The sequence below is a fragment of the Mustela lutreola genome, chromosome 10, assembly GCF_030435805.1.
Source record: "Mustela lutreola isolate mMusLut2 chromosome 10, mMusLut2.pri, whole genome shotgun sequence".
Classification (NCBI taxonomy): Eukaryota; Metazoa; Chordata; class Mammalia; order Carnivora; family Mustelidae; genus Mustela; species Mustela lutreola.
In genome coordinates, this window is record NC_081299.1 from 21,007,679 (window position 1) to 21,035,290 (window position 27,612).

Sequence of the window (27,612 nt, forward strand, 5' to 3'; positions counted from 1 at the left end):
GATAGAGTATAGGTAAATTGACCTTAACAGGATTGGGCTTAAATGCAAAAATCATACACTGTTAAGGTAATTGAGCCTCTACTGCCAATGTTCCAAGTGGGACTTGAGCCTAAGAAAATTGTCCTCCTGCCGATGAGTGATGTGAGATTGAGTCACAATGGGAGTCTTGTCAAGTTGGTACTAGCTGCCAGCATTAATAGGGCAGTTGAGACTCTGAAGGATGGGGACTAGCAGGGAACCATCTAGGAGGTAGAGTCTAGATCCAGAGTGGGGCTAAATGAACATAATGTGGGGAGGGCTTTTAACAGTCATGTGGCCAGTTAGAAGTCCTCAGGGTCAAGTTTAAGGGAAGTGGGTGATTTTGAGTAATCTTGGAACATCTGGGCAGACTACAATTCAGGGCCAGAGGATAGAACTGAAGCTAGGTAAGTGTTCATAGCCATTGGAAAACCTGGGAGAGCTTTGTTGGGCTTATTTTTAAGGAATAAGACTTCAGGTCCTCTGTTAAAACTACATTTGTACCTAACCTGTGCCAGGCACTACTGTAAGCTTGGCACATATTCGTGACTGAGATAGGTATTAGATTTAGCAAAAAGGCTAATTGTCCAAGCTAACAGCTGAGTAGAGTCTGCACAAATCCACACCTGTAGACTTCCTGGGCCTTTTGTCCAGTTCTGGTAAGTGGCTTACTGAGAGGAGGTGCTCAGTAAAATGAATGGTGTTAGTTTTCCCTTTAGAATCAGGGAGTTTAGTTTCTAGTACAAGTGAACACAGGCAGGGTAACCTGCTGGGCAGGAAATAACATTCACTGTGTAGCTGAAGCAAAGCTGTCAGTAGGTATTCTAGGCCCTACCCTTTCAGCCTCCTGCTACCTATCTAGGCTTTTTCAAGCAGGCTCTTCTCGCCTTTTTCTGAGTGCAGGCAGTGCTATCCGTCATTGCTAAACTTGGTCTTGGAATCAAAGCCTGCCTGGTTTGAATCCAAATAGCACTACTTGCTGTCCATGTGAGCTTGGGCAAGCCCCTTAACCTCTGCCTCCTTTTTTTTCATCCACAGAATGGGGATGATTAAAGTACCTACCTGTTGGGGTTCTAATGAGAAATTCGTTATTTTGTAAAAAGCTGTTTCATAAAAGCATGAGTTTGTTAAATACCGCTTACCAAGCAAACCACCTGGGATACGGTATCTAATAAATGTTGTCCAATAAATAGCTATTACTAAACCAGGTTTATCTCAGAACCAACCCTATTTCTAGGAGAGTTTAAGGGATTAGTAATGCCCAAGATCACCTAACTAGTAAGGAGCAGAACCAGGATTCAAACTCACTTCCCAAACCATATATATTACTAGCTTTGAGCAAGACCGTGGTATTTATTTTTTTGAAGATTTTATTTATTTGAGAGATCATAAGTAGGCAGAGAGGCAGGCAGAGAGAGAGGGGAAGCAGGCTACCCACTGAACAGAGAGAATTCCATGACCCTGAGATCATAACCTGAGCCGAAGGCAGAAGCTTTAACCCACTGAGCCATCCAGGCGCCCCCAGTGGTGACATTTGTGTATTATTTAATACTCCATGCACCTCTGTAAAGTAGGTACTCTTTTTGTCCCCCTTTTGCAGATGAGGAAAGCTGAAGTTGGGAGGATAATAAGGAACTTGTCCAAGTTAAACAGCCAGTAAGTGGCAGAGTATGAATGTGAGCAAGGCAACTGACTACAGAGCCTATTTTCAATCTATGTCATATCATGCCTCAAAAAATACTATTTCCACCTGGCTTAAACCACTTCTTTTTGTATTGAGCTAATGTAATAACCAGGACACCATAAAGCCTCAGTTTCAGTTGTAATGAATTATAAACTTATGCGCCCAGTTTTACTTGACAGTAGAAAATAGAGTGGAAATGAGTAGTTTCCTGGGGAGTGAGAGCCTTTCCCTGGCCATGCCTCCCTCTTTCACCACCTTCTATCTTTGGGATGGATGGGACCCACATTTTAATGATAGTACCTGACATTTGATGAAGATTTGCTATGTGCTAGGCATTCTTTAATTTTTTTTTTTTTTTTAAGATTCTATTTGATAGCGCATGAGAGGGAGAGCACCTGCTGGAGAAGGGCCAGAGGAAGAGAGAGAAGCAGATTCCCTGCTGAGCAGGGAGCCCCACATGGGGCTCTATCCCAGAACCCTAAAATCACAACCCAAGCCAAAGATAGACACTTAACCAACAGCCACTCAGGAGCCCCATGTTCTTTAATCCTTAAAACAGTCTTACACAATGCAGGGAATTTTGTTAAATCCATGTTCTAGAAAAGGAAGACAAAATTAAGGTTATATCATTTGCCCAAGGCCACACAAAGTGGAACTTAAAGGTCTTTGTCTCTAGGGCCTGAATTCTGCACCACCGTCTTCACTTTTCCTTACAAGCACACCTTGGGGTGCTTGGGGTGGTTCACTGGGTTAAGCCTCTGCCTTTGGCTTGGGTCATGGTCTCAGGGTCCTGGGATGGGGCCCCATGTTGGGCTCTGCTCATCGGGAACTGCTCTCACCCCCCTTCCTGCCTCTCTGCCTACTTGTGATCTCTGTCTCTGTCAAATAAATAAATAAAAATAAGCACAACACTTTGAGTATCCCATCATGATAGTTGTTAGCATTCTGATGTGGTTATTTTTAAACTGATGTACATCTAACTTGCTAGTTGGGTCCTCAAGGAGTGGGACCATCTATGTAAGCTCAGTACCTGTACTGCCTGGCACGTGGCAAACGCTGGTTGTTGTTGGGTTGTTTTTTTTTTTTTTTTCCTACGTTCTATTGATTTCTGCTTTTATCTTTATTGTTTTCTTATGATTAGATGTAGTTTATATTCCTTTTCCTCATTTCTTTTTTTACTAAGATTCGTTTATTTGAGGGGTGCCTGGGTGGCTCAGTCATTAAGAGTCTGCCTTCAGGGGCGCCTGGGTGGCTCAGTGGGTTAAGCCGCTGCCTTCGGCTGAGGTCATGATCCCAGAGTCCTGGGATCGAGTCCCGAATCGGGCTCTCTGCTCAGCAGGGAGCCTGCTTCCCCCCCACCCCTCTGCCTGCCTCTCTGTCTGCTTGTGATTTCTCTGTCAAATAAATAAATAAAATCTTTAAAAAAAAAAAAAAAAGAGTCTGCCTTCAGCTCAGGTCATGATCCTGGGGTCCTTGGATCAAGCCCCACATTGGGATCCCTGCTACTCGGGAAACCTGCTTCTCCCTCTCTCCCACTGCCCCCTTGTGTTCACTCTCTAGCTGTCTCTCTCTCTTTCAATAAAGTCTTGGGGAAAAAATAGATTTATTTGAGAGATAGCACTTGAGTGGGGAAAGGGGCAGAGGCAGAGGGAGAGAATCTGGAGCAGATTCCTTGCTGAGCATGAAGCAACACATGGGACTCATTCTCACAATCCTGAGATCATGACCTGAGCTGAAATCAGGAGTCAGACCCTTAACTGACTGAGCCATCCAGGCACCCCTCTTTCCCTCACTTCTTAAGGTAGAAGTTGAGGTCATTGATTTAAGAGTTTTCTTTTATTTAAATAGAAGCATTTAGTGCTATAAGTTTCCCCCAAATATTGCTTTAACAATATCCTAAACTTCTGGTATGTTGTGTTTTCATTTTAATTCAGATCAAAATACTTTCAAATTCCCTTTTGATTTCTTTTATCTATGGGCTGTTTAAAAGTGTATTCATTTTTGGGGCGCCTGGGTGGCTCAGTGGGTTAAGCCACTGCCTTCGGCTCAGGTCATGATCTCAGGGTTCGGGGATCGAGTCCCGCATCGGGCTCTCTGCTCCGTGGGGAACCTGCTTCATCCTCTCTGCCTGCTTCTCTGCCTACTTGTGATCTCTGTCTGTCAAATAAATAAAATCTTTTAAAAAAAAAAGTGTATTCATTTTTAAATACTTGGGAGTTTTCCAAAGATCTTTCTGTTATTGGTTTCTATTTTAATGTCAGTGTAGTCTAAGAATATACTTTGTATGACTTGAATCCTTTTAAATTTACCAAGACTTGTTCTATGACCTAGAACATAGTCTATCTTGGTAATTGTTTCATGTACACTTGAGAAGAATATGTATTTTACTGTTGTTTGAAAGCAAGGTGGAATGTGAAGACAGGTGAAGCATTTTATAAAGGTCAATCAGTCAAGTTGGTTGCAGTTGTTCAAGTTTATGTCCTTGCTGGTTTCCTGGCTACTTGGTCTATCAATTACCCAGATTGGGTTGTCAAAATCTCCAGCTGAATTTGTGGATTTGTCTGTTTCTTAAAGAAGTTCTATCAGGTCGTGCCTGGGTGGCTCAGTCAGTTAAGCATCTGCCCTCAGCTCAGGTCATGATCCCAGGGTCCTGGGCTGGAGCCCCGCATCGGGCTCCCTGCTCAGTGGGAAGCCTGCTTCTCCCTTTGCCTCTGCCTGCCACTGGCCCTGCTTGTGCTGTCTGTTAAATAAATAAATCTTAAACAAAAAAAGAACTATCAGTTTTTGCTTCATGTATTGTGAAACTTTGTTACTAGTTGCAATATGTTTGGGGTTGTGTATTTTGATTAATTGACTTCTTTATCATTTATGAAATTACTTCATTTCAGTACGTCTTTGCTCTGAAATCTACTTTGTCTGTTATTAATATAGCTGCTCCACCTTTCTTTTGACTAGTATTACCAGAGTATCTTTTCCATCCTTTTTCTTTTAACTTATTTGTGTATTTATATTTATACTGTATATCTTGGGCACCTGGGTGGCTCAGTGGGTTAAAGCCTCTGCCTTCCAGCTCAGGGTCCTGGGATCAAGCCCCACATTGGGCTCTCTGCTCAGCAGGGACCTGCTTTCTCTCTCTGCCTGCCTCTCTGCCTACTTGTAATCTCTGTGTGTCAAATAAATAAAATCTTTAAACTGTATATCTTGTAGGCAGTGTATAATTGGGTTTTGCTTTTTTGATTATGATAATCTCTACCTTTCACCTGGAGAGTTTAGACCCTATTTTTATATGATTAATGTACTTTGGCTTGAATCTTATTTTTTTTAATTTGAGAGAGAGAGAGAAAACATGGGCAGGGGGAGAGGCAGAGGGAGAAGAATACTCCCCACTGAGCAGGGAGCAGGATGCAGGGCTGGATCCCAGGACTGTGGGATCATGACCTGAGCCAAAGGCAGATGTTTAATAAACTGAGCCCCCCAGCGCCCTAGAGTCTTATCATTTTGAAACACGTTTTTATTTGTCTCATCTGTTCTTTATTTCTTTTGTCTTCTTATTCTGCCTTTTTAAAAAATGAGTATTGGGGGTACCTAGTGGTTCAATCAGTTGAGCATCTGACTCTCGAATTCTGCTTGGGTCATGATCCTGGAGTCCTGAAATGGAGCCCCACATCAGGCTCCTCGCTCAGCAGGGAGTCTGCTTTGGATTCTCTCTCTCCCTTTCCCTTTGTCCCTCCCCCGATGTTTAATGTACACTCTCTCTTTCAAATAAGTAAGTAAATTGTTAAAAAAAAAAAAAAATGAGTACTGGGCGCCTGGGTGGCTCACTTGGTTAAGTGTCTGACTTGATTTTAGCTCAGGTCATAATCTCAAGGTTCCAAGATGGAACCCTGCATTGAGCACCGCATTGGGTGTGGAGCCCGCTTAAGATTTTTCTCCTCCTTTCCCACTGCCTTCCCTCTCTCTTAAAAAAAAAAAAAAAAAAAAAAAAATATATATATATATATATATATATATATATATACACACATACATATATGATTCTATATTACCTTCTTTGTTGGCTTACTAGCTATAACTTTGTTTTGTTATTTTGGGGGTTGCTTTAGGGTTCATAGTATACATCTTCAGCTTATAAGAGTCCACATTGGTATTTTATCACATCACTTAGGATAGTATAAGAATAATACGTTTGTCACCCCATGTATATCACTTTTATATATGTTATAAAACCCACAATACATTATTTTGTTTCAACATGCAATTATCCAGGGCACCTGGGTGGCTCAGTGGGTTAAGCCTCTGTCTTCAGCTCGGGTCATGATCTCAGGGTCCTGGGATCGAGCCCCACACCAGGATCTCTGCTCAGCAGGGAGCCTGCTTCCTCCTCTCTCTCTCCCTGCTTCTCTGCCTACTTGTGTTCTCTGTCTGTCAAATAAATAAAATCTTTAAAAAAAAATAAACACGCAATTATCCTTTTTAAAGTTTTAAGAAAGAAAACAATCATTCAAAACTGAAGGTGAGGGGTGGGGGTGGGGAAAAAACAACAACAAAAAAAATGAAGGTGAGGGGCACCTGGGTGACTCAGTGGGTTAAAGCCTCTGCCTTTCACTCAGGTCATGATCTCAGGGTCCTGGGATCGAGCCCCACATCAGATCTCTGCTCAGCAGGGAGCCAGCTTCCCTTCCTTTCTCTCTGCCTGCCTCTCTGCCTACTTTTGATTTCTGTGTGTCAAATAAATAAATAAGATCTTTAAAAAAAAATGAAGGTGAAATAAGGAATTTTCCAGTGCCCGTCATTCCTCTGTGTAGATCCAGATTCTCGTCTGGTATCACGTTCCTTGTGCCCGAAGGTCTTCCTTTAATATCTCTTTTACAGTGGTTCAACTGGTAATGAATTCTTTCAGCTTTTATATGTCTGAAAATCCTTTTTTTTTTTTTTTAAAGATTTTATTTATTTATTTAACAGACAGAGATCACAAGCAGGCAGGGAGGCAAGCAGAGGGCAGAGGGGAAACAGGCTCCCTGCTGAGCAGAGAGCCCAATGCGGGGCTCGATCCCAGGACCCCAAGATCATGATCTGAATCGAAGACAGAGGCTTAACCCACTGAGCCACCCAGGTGCCCCAGAAAATCCCTTATTTTCACCTTCATTTTTGAGAGATGGTTTTGCTGGATATTCCTTATTAGATATAATTTTGCTGGAGTACTTTAGAGATGTTGCTCTGTTGTCATCTTGTTTGCATTGTATCCTTGTCTCGTTCCTCTGTGTATAACATGTCTTTTTCTGACTGCTTTTAAGATTTTTGATCATTGGTCTTAAGTAATTTGATCTTGATGTGTCTTATTTTTCTGTGCTTGGAGTTACTTGAGCTTCTTGGATTTTGTGTTGGTCAAGGTTCTCCAGAGAAACAGAACCAACAGGAGGTGTGTGTACAGATAGGTAGATAGAGATTTTTTTAAAAGATTTTATTTGTTTATTTGGCAGAGAGAGATTGAGAGAGACAGAGAGAGAGAGAGAGAGTACACAAGCAGGGGAGCAGCAGGCAGAGGGAGAAGCAGGCTCCCCACCGAGCAGAGACCCCAATGTGGGACTCTATCCCAGGACTCTTGGATCATGACCAGAGCCAAAGGCAGACACTTAACGACTGAGCCACCCAGACGTCCCGATGGAGATTTATTTTAAAGAATTGGCACACGTAGGTGTGGGGGCTGGCAAGTCAGAAATCTGTAGAGCACTTTGGCAGGCTAGAAATTCCAGCAAGAGCTGGTGTTGCTGTCTTGGCAGAATTCCTTCCTTTAAGGCCTTTCACTGATTGGATGAAGCCCACCCACATCACAGGAGATAATCCGCTTCTTCTTCTTCTTCTTCTTCTTTTTTGTTTAAGATTTAATTTATTTATTTGACAGAGACAGAGATCACAAATAGGCAGAGAGACAGACAGATGGTGGTGGGGGAGCAGGCTCCCTGCTGAGCAGAGAACCTGATATGGGGCTCTATCCTAGGACCCTGAGATCATGACCTGAGCTGAAGGTAGAGGATTAACCCACTGAGCCACCCGGGTGCCCCAGTAATATGCTTCTTTAAACTACTGATTTAAAGGTTATCATACCCAAAAAATACCATCACAGCAACATCTAGCCTGGCATTAGACCAAACAGCTGGCCACCATAGCCTAGCCAAGTAGACATACAAAATTAGCTATCACAGATCTATAGGTCTGTAGTCTGCACATGTTTAAGCTGTTATTTCTTCATATATTCTCGTCCCCAGCTCCTCTTTGCTTTCCTGTATCAATAACTCACTGATGCTATTTTCAATTTTTCAAAAATTCTTTTCTCTTTCATTTTGGATAGTTTCTATTGCTATGCCCTCAAGTTTACTAATAATTTTTTTGCAATATCTAATCTATTGTTAATAGCAATCCAGTGTATCTGCAATCTTAGATATTGTCAAGAAATTAACTTTTGGCCATTTTATATCTTCCATGCTTCTACTTAACTTTTACGAGCAGAATAAAGTTACAATAACTTTTTTAAAAAAGATTTTACTTATTTGTTTATTTATTTGAGAGAGAGATAGAGAGCATGAGAGCATAAGCGGGGAGGAGAGGGAGAAGCAGGCTCCCTGCTGAGGAGGAGGGGCCCCATGCAGGATTCAATCCCAGGACCCCAGGATCATGACCTGAGCTGAAGGCGGATACTTAACCGACTGAGCCACCCAGATGCCCCTATAGTAACTTTCAGCGTCTTTCACTTCTATCATTTGAGACAGTTCCTAGGCCAATTTCAGTTGTTTGTCCTCATGGTTTTCTTTTTTTTTTTTTTTTAAGATTTTATTTATTTATTTGACAGAGAGAGATCACAAGTAGGCAGAGAGGCAGGCAGAGAGAGAGAGGAGGAAGCAGGCTCCCTGCTGAGCAGAGAGCCCGATGCGGGACTCGATCCCAGGACCCTGAGATCATGACCTGAGCCAAAGGCAGCGGCTTAACCCACTGAGCCACCCAGGTGCCCCATGTCCTCATGGTTTTCGTTCAATAAATAAAACAATGATAGAATGTGAAGAAATTAAAATCATTATATGGGTTCAGGATAGGAAAAGACGAAGTGGAGCCAAGGAAGGCTTCACAGAGATGGGGCTGGACAGAGCCTTAAGCTATATCAAGAGCTTAGCAAGGCAGGAAGGAAGGCACCCATGAGGGAAAACAGCCCAGATAAAGGTGAGAAGGTAGAATGAACATGGACATCTTCGGAGTATAGTGCAGAGGGGAAGGGAAGAATAGGAAATCAACAGCCTGGGGCATTTGCCACCGGTGTTCCAAGAACAGCAGACTCAATACCTGAGTCTTTAAAGATTTTGAAGCAGGGCAAGTTCTCACAGCCATAATTTAGGGAGACAAATGTGGGGGCCTCGGAAGAACAAAATGGAGGGAAAAGGATGAGAGGGAGGACCAAAGGCCAGGAGGGCAGAGCTTTAGACAAGAGGGGTAGAAACAGAAACATGAAGAGAAGAGAAGAAAAGAAAGAAGCATTAGGGGTGCCTGGGTGGCTCAGAGAGTTAAGAAGAAAGAATTAGTAGGATTAAATCTTTACTTCTCAGAGAACCTTAATCTTGGCTATAAGGATGAAGTTGGGAAGGGAGTCTAGATCCATACAAAACATGTTTTATTTTAGGGGTTGGGTCTTCTGGGAAGAAATATAGGGCTGAAACTTAGGGTGGAAGTCAGAACCAGACCAAATGGGCTGTCTTCTCCGTTGAAAGAAGAGTAGTTCTGGTCCCCTTCTGCTTGTGTGCTGACCCCAGAGAACTTGCCTTAGCTCTATGAACCCCATTTTTCTCATTTTCCAACAATCATGAGGTTGTGTAAGGAACAAACAAGCTCATGGACATGGGTGGATGTATTTCTGTAGTTAGCAAAGGGTTTGATAAAATGGGTGATAATAATCATTCTTAAAATTATGTTAAGCCATGTGAATGAGTCAGATCTTGGAAGAAGACAGCAGAGAGATCAAAGATCCAGAGTTGAACCTTGGAGAAATTTCACAGAATATTATCCCAAAGAGGAGTCCATGATGGAGGCGGAGATAAACTTGGAGAGGTAAGAGACCCTGAAGGTGGGGAGTACTTTTTTTTTTTTTTTAAGATTTTATTTATTTATTTGAGAGAGAGCGTGCACAAGCAGGTGAGAGGCAGAGGGAGAGGGAGAGGGAGAGGGAGAAGCAGACTCCCCGCTGAGCAGGGAGCCCCATGTGGGACTCCATCCCAGAACCCTGGGATCATGACCCGAGAAGAAGGCAGACGCTTAACCCAGGTGCCCAGGTGGGGAGCACTTTGTGGTGAGGTCCATATCAGTAGGAGAAATTCAGTTGGTAAATACTCATCAAAAGTGTCCATCTATTATAGACAATGGGGAGGGTGCAAGCTATAGTGAATGCTGTGAAGTGTGTAAGCCTGACGATTCACAGACCCGTACCCCTGGGGCAAATAATACATTATATGTTAATTTAAAAAGAAAGTATCCCTCTAGGGTGTGGGTATGACTGAATGACTTTCAGAGTCAGAATCAACATGAAATGGAGAAAATACCCTTCTGCAGAGGTCCCTGCCCTGATCTCAGAAATCCCCAGCCACAGTCAGATGACCTGAGAGGTCACCCCAGGGAACACCTGAAATCCTGAACAGTTTGTATCCATCCTGAAGAAGGAGTATGTTAACAAGAGAACCTAGTCAGCTTGATGTCTTTTTCCCATCTCCAGTCCCAACCCCAATCCACACCTTCATCTTCTTTCTTAGCTGGTCTCCTTTGCTTCTCTTGCCCCCCACCCCACCCCACCCCACCCCTCTGTGTTTCCCCTCCCACCAACTCCATTTTCCGTTTTGCTCTAAAACAAAACTCTGCTCAGGTCACTCCCTTGCTCAGATCCCTTCCCTAACTCGCCACTGTTCTCAGGACAGAAGCTGTACTCCTTAGACACACAAGGCCCTGCATCATGATCTGACCCTCCACTCGAGCTTTCTCCCCTCTCCTACTGGCAACCCTCTGCTCAAGTCACACCTTGGCAGTTTCCCGCAACCACCCTAGGTTCTCATTGCTCCCTGTCATCGCAAGGGATGCATCTCCTAGATGCCCTGCCCTCTTACCTTGGAAAGCCTTTCTTTCTTTCTTCTTCTTTTTTTTTTTTTTTTTAAACAAGTAGGCAGAGAGGCAGGCAGAGAGAGAAGAGGAAGCAGCCTCCCCACTGAGCAGAGCCCGATGCGGGGCCCGATCCCAGGACCCTGAACCGAAGGCAGAGGCTTTAACCCACTGAGCCATCCAGGCGCCCCTTGGAAAGCCTTTCTTAAACCCCAGGCTGAGCCCGATACCCTGCAAGGTTGTTGATGGTCTGATTTCTCATTTTTCTCTGACGGGGTCCCTTTTGAGAGCAGGGAAGATCATTATCTCTCTGCTCCGTACAGTCCCTGCCCCACCAGATCTTCCCAAACTCTGGTTTCAAGTGGTCTCTGATTGTCAGTTCACTGGTCCGGATTAGGAGCTTCCCAAATACGTTACCCACAGTCCGCAGTCCGCGGGCCAGGGGCGGAGAGAGCCTTGTCCAGCGCTCTAGCCTGAGCGCGCCACTTGCACTTCCCGGGGCGGCCGCCAGGGGCCGCCGGGCTCTTTGTTTTCCTTTCTGGCCCCGGGTCGGGGCCGGAGGCCTGCAGAGCGCATGCTCTGGGGCAGTTCGCGGCCGGGCCGGCGAGCGGAGGAGTTGCTTGTGGCGGACCTGCAGCGAGGTAGGTCGCGCCCGTCACGGGCGGAGGGTCGGGGCGGCGGGTCGAGGCGGAAGGCGGCACGCGGAGCAGTCACAGCCGGAGCCCTGGCGGGCCGGGGCCGTTGCCCGCGTGCTCGTGTCGGCGGCGCCGGCCCCACGTGAAGCCGGGCGGCAGGAAGGCGGGGGTGCGGGCGCGCGGGTCCCCGGCCCCGCGGGGCGCCCTGGCGCGGGCCCGGCCCCGCCTGGCTCCAGCGAGGGCCGCGCGGCCCCTGTGCCGCCGCGCCTCTCCCGCCCGGCCCGCGGCGCCCGCTCGGGCGGGAGATTCAAACGGCCCGAGCGCGGCCGGCGGGGTGCGCGCGGCCGCGGTGACCCCGCTGGGCGCAGAGCCGCGCGCCTCGCGGCCCGGGACCCGCCGCCCCGGCAGGGGCTGCGCTTCCGGAGCGGGGAAAGTGGTTTTGACCAGCGTTCGTCTGGAGGATGCGTTCGGCCGAGCAGGGGGAGGGATCCTGCCGGACCAGAGTGTGTGCTTGAGGAGCGCGAGGGTAGGCTGGGGAGGGTCGACTTCAGGGAAAGAAGGCTCAGCGTCAACAAGCACCAGGATGAAGACTGTTGACACTCGGAGAGGTGTGCTGTGAACCCCGCATCAGCTCATCTGTCAACTGATTATTTACTGACTGGCTGCTCCGTGCTGCGCTGGCAGGACTGGGGAGCAGTGGGGAGAAGGGCCCCGTGTGGCCTTTACAGAGCTCCTGGTCTCCTTGGGGAGACCCATCTGGGGGCCTCAGTCGTGGTCCAGGGTGCCATCGAAGTATGTCCGTGGAACCATTCATTCATTCATTCATTCATTCAGGTAGTAATGAAACCAGGGTGATACACTTGCCTCCAAGGGCATCGTAGGTGGCTCTTAGTGGAAGTTGACTCTATACCTGACTTCTGTTTACTTGTGACTGTGTCTCACTCCTCTTCCAGACAGTAAGCTGCTGAAGAAGGGAGCTGTTTTTCTGTTAGGGAATGAGAGGTGGGGGCAAAAGATTGCTACTTATTTCTAGCCCAGACACTTAGTGTGTGGTTAAGAAACACACCCAGAGTCTATACAAAGGACTGATTTGTACAGTCCAGGATATGCAGGTGGGTAATGGGTGCTGGGCTCCACCTTTTCTTTCTTTCTTTTCTTCTCTTTTCTTCCATTCATTCATTAATTCATAGCTTCTTTCTTTCTTTCTCTAAGTAATCTCTGTACCCACTGTGGGGCTCCAACTCATGACTCTGAGATCAAGAGTTGCCTGCTTTTCTGAGTGAGCCAGCCAGGTGCCCACAGGGCTCCACCTTTTTGGGGTGCCTTGATCCCCTGTCCTGCCTCTGGGATTGCTCACAACAGCATTCTGCAGTACCTGAAGTCTTCTATCTGAGAGACCTATATTCTGAGGCTCACAGAGAACTCAGGTCTGTCCTTCCCCAGGTCCTTCAGTGGCTCCCACACCCATCTGGCCCACCCACTCAGACCCAAACTGCCTCAGTGTCTTCTCTCTGGTCCCACCACCCTCTTCCACTCAGCTGGCTTCTGCCCTCACTTGTGTTTGGCCAAGCTCACAGATTCTGGGGAAGCCTGCCTGGGCTGCCTCCACCCCTGCCTGGATCATGGCCTGCCTTTGGCCGACCTGGTTTTTGTTTTTGTTTTAAGTCAATCAGCAAGCTATACCTTGGTTCTAGTCCTCTCTTTTTTTTTTTTTTTTTTTAAAGATTTTATTTATTTATTTGACAGAGAGAAATCACAAGTAGATGGAGAGGCAGGCAGAGAGAGAGAGAGAGGGAAGCAGGCTCCCCGCCGAGCAGAGAGCCCGATGCGGGACTCGATCCCAGGACTCTGAGATCATGACCTGAGCCGAAGGCAGCGGCTTAACCCACTGAGCCACCCAGGCGCCCCTCTAGTCCTCTCTCTTACTGGCTGTATTCTCTGAGCCTCAGGCCCATCAATTGATTTAGGAGTGATAGTACTTCTTCTGCTTGTGGTGACAAGTAGAAGGCTGTTGGCATACAGAAAATAGGAGTGGCCGGTACCCGAGAGTGGCTCGTATTTCAAGGAGTAGGTTGGTATGATGGACAGACATGTAAACTATAGAGTAGTCATGGTCCAGAAGTCTGTCCCAGTTTCTCTGGGAGAGAATGGTTAGTTTAGGATGAGGGGAGGGACCAGGAAGGTTTACCAGTGGAGCTGGATTTGGGACTGAGTAGACATTCTTCCGGTAGGATAAGGGATGGGAATAGAGACACAAATGGTCTGGAGAGAATAGTAAGCAATCTGAGATCGTGTAGGAAGCAAAAGGAGGGTGTGATAGAGAAGGAATGAGGTGGTATGTTCTATCAGTACCAGACTCTGGAGGCCTTTCGCACCAAGCTAGGAAATGTGGGCTTTCTCTCTCAGGCAGAGGGAACCACTGGGGAGTCTGAGCTAGAAAGCAGCTTGTTTCAGGTCTGAGGTTTAGAAAGATCATGACTGACTTACAGAATGACATGGGGTGGGGATCAGGAAGACCAGAGCCAAGGGGTTATCTTTTCTTGGGGAGAGGGTATGAGAGACAGTTCCCAGGCAGCCTGGGAGCCTGGGGATCCTGGGGAGGAAGCTGACAAGGGCACCAGCTTTGGAGTCTGACCAACCTGGTTGAGATCTTCACTTCTCCCAGTGCTGGGTGAGATACTCTTAACTTTCTTTTCTTTTTTTTTTTTTAAGATTTTATTTATTTATTTATTTGACAGACAGAGATCACAAGTAGGCAGAGAGGCAGGCAGAGAGAGAGAGAGGAGGAAGCAGGCTCTCCACAGAGCAGAGAGCCCGATGCAGGGCTCGATCCCAGAATCCCGGGATCATGACCTGAGCCGAAGGCAGAGGCTTTAACCCACTGAGCCACCCAGGCACCCCTACTCTTAACTTTCTGAGCCTCAGCTTCCTCACCTGTAAAGTAGGATCAGGGTGCTTAGCTTGCAGCTAAGATGCCCCACAATGTTCACCAAAACACAGGTGGGTAAGGAGATGTTCACTGGATTCCAGCCCACAGGAACACATGTTTTTGTTAGTGCCCTGTGATACCAATCACCTCATGCCTCATGTTTATTTTTCCGTCTCCACTCCAGACCTTGCCTACAGGTCAGCCTAGCATCAGCACCAGTATGCTGACATAATTCTCTTCCCTGTGTTTTCACTTCTTGCTGTGAGTACTTTTCCGCACTACAGCACCGGCTCCCTCCCCGCCACAGCTGTCCTCTGCAGGTCATTCTGAAGAATTGGTGGGAGATTTACCTTTGGCAGGACAGGGCCTTGGACACAGGGAACTGGCTGCCAACTTGGCCAGAGGTACAGGCTGTCTACCTGAAACTAAGGGATACCTGTTCTATCCCACAGCCCTTAACCCACCCAGCTCTGCATACTTAAACGTCGCCTCTTGCTGGCTCCCAAAGACTTCGGACTTCATGAAAACATCTGGTAAAATGGGGCTCTTGGGTCTCTCCTCCCCGGTTGTCCCCCAGTGTTCTCCTACCTCACTAAATAGAAGTTGACCATTCTCCAAGTCAGTTTTTTTTTTTTTTTTTTAAAGTAATCTCTATACTGAGTGTGGGCTCGAACTCACAACCTTGAGATTAAGAGTCACATGCTCCACCAGCTGAGCCAGCCAGGTACCCCGTTCCATTCTCCTAGTCATTTAAGCCAAGGCCTGGGAGGCTTTGTGTTTGGCCAGGCTTATAGGGGCATCCTGGGGAGGCCTACCCGGGATCCACTGGATTTCTTTTAGGATGAAGAAAGTCATTCTGGATCCCTCCCTCTGCCTCACTCCACACATCTAAACCACAGATCGAATCTGTCTCCTAAGTTGATCTGTTTTGTTTCCTTTTCCTCTCTTAGCTCACACAGACCCAGTCAAGTCACCACCATCTCTCCTTTGGATGCCTGCAACGGCCTCCTCTTCCAGTCCATCCCAGTTTCTTTAGAATAGCCAGAACAGCCGCTTAAGAGTGTAAATCGGATGAAGACTTTCTTGAACGTTTTCTGTTTTCCCTAGAAGCCCATGCATGATCCAGCCCCTGCTCACTTCTTGCCATCTGACCAGTTCTCCAGCTGCAGCACGCTGGCCTCTCCCAGTTCCCAAACTTACCACACCGTGTTCCAGGCCAGTTTTGTCCTGGTCTTGCAGTGCCAGGTTTCTCAGATTTCAGGTCCTAGCTTAAACGTGGCACCTCCCTCACCACCTCACCACTCCCTTCCGCTACCCCAAGTTATTTTCTTTTTCTTTTGTTTTGTTTTGTTTTTTTTTTTTTTTTGGTGTGATAAAATATACATGAAGTTTACTATTTTCACCATTTTTTTTCCACTTTAACCTTGTTTAAGCATATAGCTCAGCGTGGTTAAGCACACACATTGTTGTGCACCCCCAAGTTATCTCTCATGTCTCCTTGCTTATCTTTCACTCAGCACTATCAGTAATGTTTCTTTCCTGCTACAGTGTAAGCTCCATGAGAACAGGGAGAGGGTTAGTCTCCTTTATCCTTGCCACATGTGGCCCAACGCCAAGCAGTGGTAATAGGCACTCAAATATTTGTGGAACAAATGAATAAATGCTGCCATGTCTTGCGTACTTACTGTGTGCTTGGCACTGCAGAGTCCATTACAACATTTCATTCAGTTTTGACAGCAGGCCTGAGAGGTGGTCATAGCATTCCCTCCGACAGAAGAGGAAACAGCTCAGAGGTCGAGGCTGCTGGCCAACCAGGGTCACAAAAGCCAGGGTGAACAAGCCACAGCTCTAGCAGATGAATCCAGTTCCCTCTAATCCCAGAAAATGGGCATCTTTAGCATGGTAAGGGGTGGGGGGTTCTCAAAGAGGTGGGTCCCAAAGAGAGGAATCCCACCCCAAAAGAATAAAAGTTGGGTGACATTCAGAACTGCCACCTCATCAGAGTCAGAATAGGCCTGTCACAACCTGTAGAGGAAGCTCAGCCTACACAGGCTTGGAGGGTTCTGAACCTTTGGCTGCTTCCTTATCTTCAGTCCTTTGTTCCCCGCCAGGATAGTAAGCAGAAGTGTGCTCAGAAATTCAGAGACCACTGGCCTTGTGTTCATTACCATGCAGTGGGGAGCGGGAGGGGCTGATGCTCTAGGACCTGCTGGAAGGAGGAGATGGGGAGGTTAGGCCCACAGCTGAGCCCAGGAAGGGCTCTTGAAGTTCTCCCTCTGGTTTATAGTCTTGGGTAGAGTCTCATCCCTTAACTGAAAAAGGGAGGAGAGGTGGGTTAGATTAGATTAGAGCTGTGCTCAGGCATTGCCTGGGGCAGGGTCTAGATGTTGTATTTGAAGGTTTTATTTGTCAGAGAGAGAGAATGTGTGCACAAGCAGGCAGAGAGGCAGGCAGAGGCAGAGAGAGAACCAGGCTCCCTGCCGAGCAAGGAGCCCGATATGGGACTCAATCCTAGCACCCAGGGATCATGACCTGAGCCAAAGGCAGCGGCTTAACCAACTGAGCCACCCAGGCGTCCCTAGATGTTATAATACCGATATGAGTGTATAGTTTACAGTATTAGTTCATTTAATCCTCAATAACAAAGATATAGGTACGATTATTATCCCTGTTTTACTGAGGAAGAAACTGAATCATGAAGAGATTAAGTAATTCTGCCCAACGTCAAGCACTTAGAAAGATTCTGGCCCTGAGGCTCTCCGTGAGCACAGGCTATTCCACTTCCACATCAGGTTAGCTCTGAAGGGTGCTGACCCCTGCTAGCCACTCCAGAACCTTTGCAGTCCAGATTGGAGAGCCCCAGGCTTCAACAGTTTCACAGACCAGGGCTCAATAAGGATTTATTTCTGGGGCTGGGTGTGTGGAGGAAGGTGGCTTTGGACACAGTTTGGGCTGGATTGGAACTGAGAGAGCTGGGGAGAGTGTCTCTGGGAGCAGCCTTGAGGAAGACAGGGAGACTTGTGGGGCAGCAGCAGCCAAATGAGGGAGCGATTTGGGGCCAAAGCCCTCCGCTGTCCTGGATGGTGCTAGGTCCAAGAAACTTTCTTGCCACTCAGTGCTTTCCTTTCCCCTTTTTGTAACACCTGGTGAGTGTATACAGTGTTTATTTTTATTTTTTTTTAAGATTTTATTTATCTGTGTGAGAGCACAAGCAGGGGGTGCGGCAGGCAGAGGGAAAATCAGGCTCTCTGCAGAGCATGGAGCCCCATGCAGGACTTGGGGGATCCCAGGACCCTGGGATCATGACCTGAGCTGAAGGCACCTGCTTAACAACTGATCCACCAGGCGACCTAAGTGTATATTTCTTAATTGGACTGTTTAGGAAAGCCAGTAGGAAAGCCACTACTCAGTAGTGGCACTTTTGGATCAGGGGGCACAGATGGTCTGGTTTGGTTTTATATAATGAGACTAGCTTTTATTTGTTTGTTTGTTTGGTTGGTTGGTTGATTGGTTTTTCTTTTGGTTTGAAAACAATAGTGCTTTACCGAAGTTACTGTTGGTTATCTCAGGGTTGAGGGGGAGCTGTGAGAGATACTAACTTGATTTTGGTTCTTCAAGGTTTTAATTTTTTATAATAAAATAAAAAATAGGTGTGCCTGGCTGGCTCAGTCAGAAGAGCATGCAGCTCTTGATCTCACGGTCATGAGTGTGAATCTCACAGGTGGAGAAATTACAGAAATATATAAGTAAACCTAAAATAAATAAATAATTGAAAAAGACATGTAAAGTTCTTTGTCAGATATCTTAGATAATACAGGAAGGTACAAAGAAAAAAAAAATGTCCATAATCCCATTTTCCAGAGGTTACCATTGTTAATAGTGAATATATTTCCTACCACAGAGTCTTGTGTACCTATTTTTGCATGTATATGCCTTTTTTTATGGGATGATGGGCTGTTTATTCAAGCTGCTTATATTATTTGGCAACAAACATCTTCCTATTCAATAAACAAATCTCTGAAGGTGTCAGTTTTAATGGCCTCATATTGTTCTATCCTGAATATACTGCATATTTCCTAGGCACCCCCTACCATGGAGCGTATGGGTTGCTCCTTTTTTTTTCTCTTTCTTTTCTTTTTTTTTTTTGGTTACTGTTAGGAAGAATACAGTAGAGAATATGTATGAAACCTAAACTTTGGGTGTATCCACTATTCTGTTCTTGTTCTTCTCAGGTAAACTCTGAGAAGTGGAATTGTCAGAATTCCTCTTACCCTTTTAGGGGTTCTGGTAAAGGTTACTTAGAGCAGGAAAATGACTGCCATTTCTGAGATGGAATATTTGCCTCGGTTTTTCAGGAAAGGAAGATGCCACCCAAACGTATAGTTAAGAGAAGGTCACCCCCAGAAGATGCTCTCCCCAAAAGCAAGAAGGTGAAGGGTAAGTTGGTGCTGGCCTCTGTCTCTGAATGGGAGACCTCTTGGAGCCCCCAGAATCTAGGACTGGGCTTCCCCCTGACATCCCCCTGACAAGCTGAGGGGCCTAGAAGCCCAGGAACTCCACCCAGATGGAGGGTCTTTTGTAGCTTACTGAATCCTACCCTCCTCAGCAATTGTAAAGGAGCAGAGACTTGTCTACAAGCACTCAAACAGTACTGGCGGGGGTGGGGGTGAGGTGGGGGGTGGTAAGACCCTAGTTAGGACTTTGCTCTAGGGATTAATATACTATGGCTAAGACCACTGACTTCCAGAAGTGGGTTCAAGTCCAGGCTCTGCCACTTTCTAGCCATGTAGTTTTGGGCAGGTGACTTAATCTCTCTGAGCTTTGAAGTAACCCATTCATAAAACAGAGGAAAGAACAGCACCAATATCGCTGGGCTGTTAAGAGGAAAATGAGATAACGTCCTGGTAGCATTTGAGGGAGGTATCTGTGCTTTGCTCTTTCCTGGGACCCTGGAGGGAGTCGGGGAGGAGAAAAGTCCACCCCCAATCTGGGAGGAAATAGTGTGGACCCACACTCAGACAGTGTCTGTCTTTTGCAGACCATCGTAACCAGGCAGTGAGGGCCGTTGCCTCTCATCGCGTTCCAGGTGCCCGGAGGCCGAGCCCTCCTGACCAGAAAACCCGACCAGGTGGCTCCCTGCCCAGGGCACCCTCTGCGCAGCCTTACTGGCCCTGGCAGCCGTGGCCGCACCCCCGGGGGGAGGAGCTGGATGCCATTGGTTGCCCAGGGCTGCGGGCGTCTGCCATTGGCCCTCAGATGGCGCTGTGCCTTCCACTGGTTGGCTTGTATCTTTCGCAAATGCTTGTCTTCTGTCTTACTCCTGCCCCTTCCTCTTCTGCTGTGTGTCTGCTCCCAGATAGGAGCGGAAGGGTTCTGTGGGAGTATGTCTAGGACTTAAGTCGCAGCCTGAGGGTGGTGGCTAGGGACAGTGCTCTGACCCATGTAGGTTCCTTTGGTTGCAGTGCAAACTTTACTGTTTATTAGCTCCTTGACTCTGGGAGGGTTACTTAACCTCTGAGTCTCTGTTTCCTTTCCTATAAAACAGGAGCCTAAATGTGGAAGGCCTGTAGTATAACTTAGGGGACTACAAAGCAACTTAACATTCGTAGAGTAAGCAACCAGTAAAGGGTAGACCTTATCTGAGTCCTCACTGTTGGCACCACGACTCCTGAGAACTTAGAGCTGTTCAGGAAAACTGTATCCTCACTGTTCTCTTCCCCTCCCCACCAAGATTCATTTCACAATATTGAGTGTCTTCATGTTTCCATGTCCTCCCTCATATTAATACGTGCTCAGTTTTTAATTTTCACAAAAACCTTGTGACATAGTTATCTTTGCTATTCACATTTTACAGATGAGGAGACTTAGGCTTCCTAGAAAGGTCCTATGACTGGTCTGTGGCAGAGCAAGGGCTTGAACCCAGGCGTCTGTGGTCCCAGAGCCCATGCAGCGACCCCTCCTCTCTCCTGTCATCCTGCACACTCAAGGGCTGTCTTCTTCACCCCTCAGTCTCTCATAGGTCCCACAGCACAGAACCAGGCATGGTGCTGACACTGGGCCAGGGTGACGTGGGCCAGCTGGGGCTGGGCGAGAATGTGATGGAGAGGAAGAAGCCAGCTCTGGTGCCCATTCCAGAGGACATCGTGCAAGCCGAGGCTGGGGGCATGCATACTGTGTGTCTAAGCAAAAGTGGCCAGGTAGGTTGGGGTGGGTGGCCCAAGACTGGTCTGGGCATGGGGTTGGAGGGCTTGAGGAAGGAGCTTTGAACCGCACACATTACTCTGTGGAGATGGAGCTGGTCAGCTGCACAGGGAGTGGTCTAAACAAGAATGGACTGAAGCCAGACTTGCGCTAATGTGGGTATCTTGGGCACAGGTCTACTCCTTTGGCTGCAACGATGAGGGTGCCCTGGGAAGGGACACATCCGTGGAGGGCTCAGAGATGGTCCCCGGGAAAGTGGAACTGCAAGAGAAAGTGGTACAGGTGTCAGCAGGAGACAGTCACACAGCAGCCCTCACTGAGGATGGTCGTGTTTTCCTCTGGGGCTCCTTCCGGGTAAGACTGGGTCTGGAAGACCGCATGGGGGCAGGCTGGCAGAATTCACTGGTGAGAGCCCAGTGATAATCCATCTCCACCTCCCTGTTGTACCTAACGGCAGGGAAATCAAGGCCTGGAGGCAGAGCTTGGACCCAGACCCAGGTCTCTTCATCCAGGCCTGTCCACACCCCTGGCTCTTTCCTTGAGTCTGTATTATGAAGTGTGTTATCTTGGGAAAAGGGTGGGTCAAGGAGGCCTTTGGGCTGAGGCAGATTCAGGAAGCCTGCAGTCCTCACCCATCTCCCTGCCTTCAACCTCCCCTCTCCCCCGCCCTCTTCTACATCTGTCAGGGGTTTTGGGGTACATGGAAAGGATTGTCACATCTCAGAATTTCTGAGGCAGGGGAGTTTAAACAGTAGAGTCAGCATTAAAATTGTTTTGGTACTTTGGTATTTATTTTAAAATGTCAAAAATAAAGGAATCAGATGAGGACACCTCATCGGGGCTGTTTTTAAGCCTTTTTTTTTTTTTTTTTTTTTTTTTTTAGATTTTATTTATTTGACAGAGAGAGACAGAGAGGGAACACAAGCAGTGGGAGAGGGAGAAGCAGGCTTCCCACGGAGCAGGGAGCTCAATGAGCGGCTCAATCTCAGGACCCTGGGATCATGACCTGAGCCGAAGGCAGACACTTAACAACTGAGCCACCCAGGCACCCCTGTTTTTAAAACTTCTTATGGAGAATTTCAAACACCTGAAAGTAGTCAGAAAAGTACCGAATACCCATCTACTTGCCTCCACTGTCATCAGCTTGTGGCCAAGCTTATTTCTCTCTACTCCCATCCACTACCCTATTCCTTTGTTATTTTAATGCAAATCACAAGCCACATAGCATTTCACTCATGAAGTATTTCCCTGTTTGTCCTGGCTCCTGCCCAGCGCCTCGTCCTCATCTGGCCCCAGTCCCCTTCACCAGACAGCTCTGGGGTTGCTGCGAAACTGGACCTGGCTGGTCTGGGGCAGACAGGACCGGCCGGTAAGTGCTCTGTCTGGCCTTCCAGGACAATAACGGTGTGATTGGACTCTTGGAGCCCATGAAGAAGAGCATGGTGCCCGTGCACGTGCAGCTGACTGAGCCTGTAGTGAAGGTGGCCTCAGGTGAGCCTGGGGGTACTCACATTAGGCAGGAGCTGGAGAACTCGTTCCAGGACAGGCCTGGTCTTGGACCTTACAGACAAGCCTTGTATCCTCTGCCTTCCTCTCCCCCGCAGGAAATGACCACTTGGTGATGCTGACAGCTGATGGTGACCTCTACACTTTGGGCTGCGGGGAGCAGGGCCAGCTGGGCCGTGTGCCTGAATTATTTGCCAACCGTGGTGGCCGGCAGGGCCTTGGTAGGTGGCTTACGTCCTTCTGGCAGGGCAGCTAGGAAAGCCACCCCCTGGAGAATGTCAGAAGCAGGAGGGATTCTCTCTGTGTATTTAGGCTTGCATCAGATAGGCCTGCAGTGGTAGGTGAGATCTCTCTAGAGCCAGACCACCCTGGATTTGAATCTTGGTTCTTCTACCTACTGGCTGTAGTTTTCTTATCTCTAAACGTACTGGATGTTTCTCATCTCTAAACATACTTCATCGGGTTGTGGTGAAGTGAAATAAGTTAATATAGGAGAACATTTGGCACATGGTAAGTTCCATGTAAATGCTACCTTTTACGACTCGGGGAGTCTGAGTGAGGCACTTGCACTCTCTTGACCTCAGTTTCCTCTTCTTTAAATGGGGAAAAGGAAGAAGAATCCCTGCTTAGCTTCCCTCCAAGGGCTGTAGTAATGGGGAAAAACACAGAGAACAGAGAGAAGGTGTGTGTGTCTGCCACTGACTCCAGTCTCCTCTCTGCCTACAGAACGACTCCTGGTCCCCAAGTGTGTGATGCTGAAATCCAGAGGAAGCCGGGGTCATGTGAGATTCCAGGATGCCTTCTGTGGTGCCTACTTCACCTTTGCCATCTCCTGCGAAGGCCATGTGTATGGTTTTGGCCTCTCCAACTATCATCAGCTTGGTGAGTCCCAAGCTGGGATCTTGCACAGCTCAGAGTGACTTGGGTTCCAATCCTGGCTTCACTGCTCATTTGCTGGGCACCCTTGTTGGGGTCAGCTTATGCCTCAGATCATAGTTTTGCTCTCTGTAAAGTGAGAAGATCTATACCTTGGTATTGGTGTGGGGGAGGCAGCCTCAGTACGTGAGGGCATGAAGAAGGACAGCTCCTTGGACAGCTTCACCCTTGACAGTTCTATCCTGGCCTTTTCTTTCCAGGAACCCCGGGCACAGAATCTTGCTTTGTACCTCAAAACTTGACATCCTTCAAGAACTCTACCAAGTCCTGGGTGGGCTTCTCTGGTGGCCAGCATCATACAGTCTGCATGGATTCGGAAGGTGGGACCGCTGGCTTGCGGGTGGAGTATTCCTTGGGCATAGCCCAGCCAGACTCCTGAGACCGGGGTCCTTGGAACCTGGGCCTGCTCCGTGGGTTGGGTCAGATGTGGGTCCATGAGGGCCATCCCCATCCCCCAGAGTCCTGGCACTCATCCAAGTATGAGCTCAGTGGGGTCCTACGGGGGTTCTCCCAGGCCTCCCTGGGACAGATGCTGCACACCTGCTTCTCACCACTCTGGGCCTACCTGGAGCATGTCCTCTGCTCCTCCTCATCTCTCCTCCCTCCTCCCACAGGAAAAGCCTACAGCCTGGGCCGGGCCGAGTACGGGCGGCTGGGCCTTGGGGAGGGTGCTGAGGAGAAGAGCATACCCACCCTCATCTCCAGGCTCCCTGCCGTCTCCTCGGTGGCTTGTGGGGCTTCCGTGGGGTATGCTGTGACCAAGGATGGTGAGTTGGGGCTGCCCATCCTCGGTGTGGTCGTGTCTTAGGGGTCGTGATTCTTACCGGACTGCTCATCAGGCTCTGGTGTCCATGATTAAACAGAGCTGAGATGCAGACAGCACTGTTTGTGAGGACCTTGTTTTCTCCTGTCAGAAGCTCTGGCTTTGATGAACATAAAATGATGAACATAAAATTCATAAGGGTGATATGTTTCGTAGCATAGGAGAATAGTAAGGAGAGATATACCACTGAGGCCCACACAGGCAGTAGGACTTGAATCCAGGTCTCCAGAGTCTTTTTTTTTTTAAGATTTTTATTTATTTATTTGACAGAGAGAAATCACAAGTAGATGGAGAGGCAGAGAGAGAGAGGGAAGCAGGCTCCCTGCTGAGCAGAGAGCCCGATGTGGGGCTTGATCCCAGGACCCTGAGATCATGACCTGAGCCGAAGGCAGCGGCTTAACCTACTGAGCCACCCAGGCGCCCCAGGTCTCCAGAGTCTTAACTCAGGTTTCTCTTTACACTTTCCACCAAGGTGACCCCTTTATTTATAACCTAGTATGTGCCAGCTTCCCAGGGAGCTGTACTTAGACTTTTATTAGGAGAGAGAAGGCTTAGTCACTAGGGTTCTAGCAGGCACAGCCCAAGACAGTATGAACCAGGTGGTCACCAGACCCTGGGTGGGTGAGAGGGATAGCCACAGATACTTTGAGAAGTCTGGAGCTGATGGAAGCACTTGGCCTGGAATTACCTGGGAAGAGTTCCTGAGGAAGTGGTGCTTGTACTAACTTTAAAGGTTCAGTCCTTTATGACAAGCAGTGGAGGGCATCCCAGGCACAGGAACATCCAGATCAGTCTCTAAGGTCATTGGAATGGCAGGTGGTGTAGGGGTTTGGGGAGTGGCTAGTCATGTAGAGCCTTGAATGCCATGCCTAGGAGCAGGGAGAAGTCTTTAGCAATGTGTAAGGACTGTTGTCTCTGCTTGACAAAGCTATTTTTTTAATCTGTCATCTCTTTGGCTTCTCCCAGCTTCCCTGAACTCCAGAGGCTGGGGCATTGCTAGGCTGTTACGGGCCAAAGCCAAAATTCACCCTCATGTTCCAGGCTTCTCACAGTATAAAAGATGGGGCTAGGGATCCTAGAGACAGCTGCCCCCATTTCTCTCCCCTGTAGGTCGTGTTTTCGCCTGGGGCATGGGCACCAACTACCAGCTGGGCACAGGACAGGAGGAGGATGCCTGGAGCCCCGTGGAGATGACTGGCAAACAGCTGGAGAACCGTGTGGTCTTATCAGTGTCCAGTGGGGGCCAGCACACAGTCTTACTAGTCAAGGACAAAGAACAGAGCTGATGAAGCCTCTGCGGGCCTTGCTCCCGGCCCCACCACTCTCCCTCCTGAAACTGGGAAGCTATGATGACTACAGATTCCAACAGGCCCCCCCCCCCGCCCCGCCCCGAGTACTCTGTCATCTCCTGCCTTTTTCCTATCAGCAGAACAGAATCCTTTTCCTCTTTTCCGACCTCCTTTCCTGAATCATCCTGCAGCCTACAGGATGAAGGGGAGTGGGGGGAAATGGAAGAGGGGAGGAGTTTCGGCAGCCGGAACATTGCTCACCCTAGAGCTTTGTGATTAGACCTTTCCCCCTCATCCCTACCTCCCATGGTCCTGGCTGACCTGGTGTTGCCTGCCAAAAACCAAAAATTCCTCCCATGGGGATTTGGTGCCCACGTTCTGAAAAGTTGGGAATCATCAAGCCCTACACTAGCCATGTGCCACTCTCTGTCCTTCACAATCCACAGGCAGACAAATGGTATGGTGGTCAGACCCAGCTGTCATGGACCTATGCCTGGGGGAAACTGGAGATGGGGCAGGGCTGCCCAGCTGTGGGCAACCCCAAGCCAAATATTTGGCCCTCAACAGATGTCCATGGAGAAGAAAAAACAATGATCCTCCACTTGATCAAGAAAAAAGCCAATCAGCCTTCGTCCCAGAAGCACAAAGCATTCCGCCCTTCAGACATTGCCTGAGTATCCTGCCCATCGGACCTGCCTTGCCTGTAGCCAGGGGCCTGAAGTCTGGAAAGGAAGCTACATCTGCAGAACAGGACGTGGAGGGGTGTGGGGAAGGAGAGTCTTATAAACAAACTTACAGCAATATTGAGAGTGAAGGGAGGGAGGGGAGAGGGGTCAGAGGGACAGAGGCCTGGTGCACAGAAAGGGAAGCAGCAGCTTGTACAGAGGCTGAGAAAATAGAACAGTTTAAATTTTTTTTAAATGTAAAGTATTTTGGAGGGGAGAGTGAAATCTTTTAACACTTTGAATAAATCTAGAGTTTTATAAAACAGGCCACTTGTTTTCTACATACTCCCTGCTTTTTTAAGGGAGCTCCTGCTGTGTTGGGAAGAGCAGAATAAACCCATACCTATGCACCTGGGCAAGGCTAGGACCTAAGTGATGTCGCCATGTCCTAGTATGTGCCAGTCAGCTCTTGATGTGGCTGTTTCATACAAATCAAAAAAGAGAAAAAGAACTGGTTGATTTTTTTGCTTAGGTATTTATGTTTCAGGAATCACTGGAGTTAAAAAAAAAAAAAATATGCTGCATAATGTGAGACATGAAATGGATCTTTTAATATCCTAATCCCAAACCAAGGTTTGAGTATAGCACATAGCTATAAATACTTATACTAATCTTGATGTTATATCATTTCTCAACAGCTGATGTAATTGATTAAACATGGTTAACTGCACAGTAACTCTTAAGACTACTTACTACTCATATAAATGTAGATCTTTCCAGGCATTTGAGCAACCAGATCATACAGCTGACCTGTCTACAATGGTGATCCCTAGCCACATGTGGCTATTTACATTTAAATTAATTAAAATTGTAAAAATTTAAAAATTAATTTCTTTGTTTGGACTAGCCACATTTCAAGTCCTCAGTAGTCCCGTATGGCTGGTGCCTATGGGATTAGGCTATGCAAACATAGAACATTTCTGTAATTGCAGAAAGTTACAGTGGACAATGCCGATCTAGAAGGTCTATTAATGTATAACAGGAAGTTTTTTTATTATCACCAGAAGGATTCTTCTTGGAAAAGACTTGAAAAAAATGAATATGATGTAAAAGAACTTCAAATGTATTCTGTGATTTTTTTCTCCCCCCCGAAGTTTTGGTTTTAATACAGGCAATATACTGATTGGAAATTGACTTCTTAAAAGGGACATCACACTTTTGATTCTAATATTTCCTTTGAAAAGAAGCACTTGTGTCTCTGCTACTCCTCACCCCCTCCCAAAAAAAGTCCATTTGGTTTAGACTTACTGGAGTTTTCCCATTTGACAGGATAGCATGTTGAAAATACTCTGTTCTTAGTAACAGCTCTTCTGTGTTAGAACTTAAAATGAGCCAGGCATTGTGCTGAACACTTTATATGCAATAATAGCTCTTTTAATCCTTACATCTGCCCTGCACCGTCATACTTGTCCCTTGGGAAACAGTCCCTGAGAGTTGTGATTTGCTTAAGGTCAAGAAGCTACCTACCAAATGCACAAACCAGGCTGGAATTTAAATCAGCCTCTACCTGAGCCTCGAACTTCAATTCCTTTTCCTTGTATGGCACTTAAGCGTTCTAAAGCTCTCTGAAGGTGCTTTACATATATGAGAACAGTCACATAGTACTCTATAATATACTCCTTGCCATTCTGACAATTGTATATTTTTGTTGTTGTTCCCTATAGTTAAAAATTGCCTTGTTTTTCACATGTGTAGTTTTTCGTTAGTGTCAATGTCTTAAATGTAAATTTCCTTTTGTTC

General features: G+C 47.3%; 1 protein-coding gene across 8 annotated transcripts; it reads left to right on the forward strand.

Moving 5' to 3' along the window:
* Positions 1 to 197: 197 nt before the first annotated feature.
* RCC1 (regulator of chromosome condensation 1) lies at positions 198 to 26,927 on the forward strand. 8 transcript variants are annotated; one of them, XM_059136580.1, is made up of 13 exons: positions 198 to 425; positions 1,619 to 1,674; positions 9,662 to 9,793; positions 18,748 to 18,829; positions 19,431 to 19,520; positions 20,402 to 20,589; positions 20,768 to 20,947; positions 21,988 to 22,084; positions 22,198 to 22,320; positions 22,826 to 22,981; positions 23,236 to 23,355; positions 23,650 to 23,802; positions 24,969 to 26,927. In XM_059136580.1, exons 4-13 carry the CDS (start codon positions 18,757 to 18,759, stop codon positions 25,142 to 25,144), a joined length of 1,356 nt encoding a protein of 451 aa, XP_058992563.1. In that variant the 5' UTR covers positions 198 to 425; positions 1,619 to 1,674; positions 9,662 to 9,793; positions 18,748 to 18,756; the 3' UTR covers positions 25,145 to 26,927. The 8 variants fall into 8 exon arrangements, with proteins under 8 accessions (XP_058992563.1, XP_058992560.1, XP_058992566.1 ...); XM_059136577.1 differs by lacking the exon at positions 1,619 to 1,674; XM_059136581.1 differs by lacking the exons at positions 198 to 425; positions 1,619 to 1,674; positions 9,662 to 9,793 and adding exons at positions 11,432 to 11,469; positions 14,845 to 14,925.
* Positions 26,928 to 27,612: the final 685 nt, after the last annotated feature.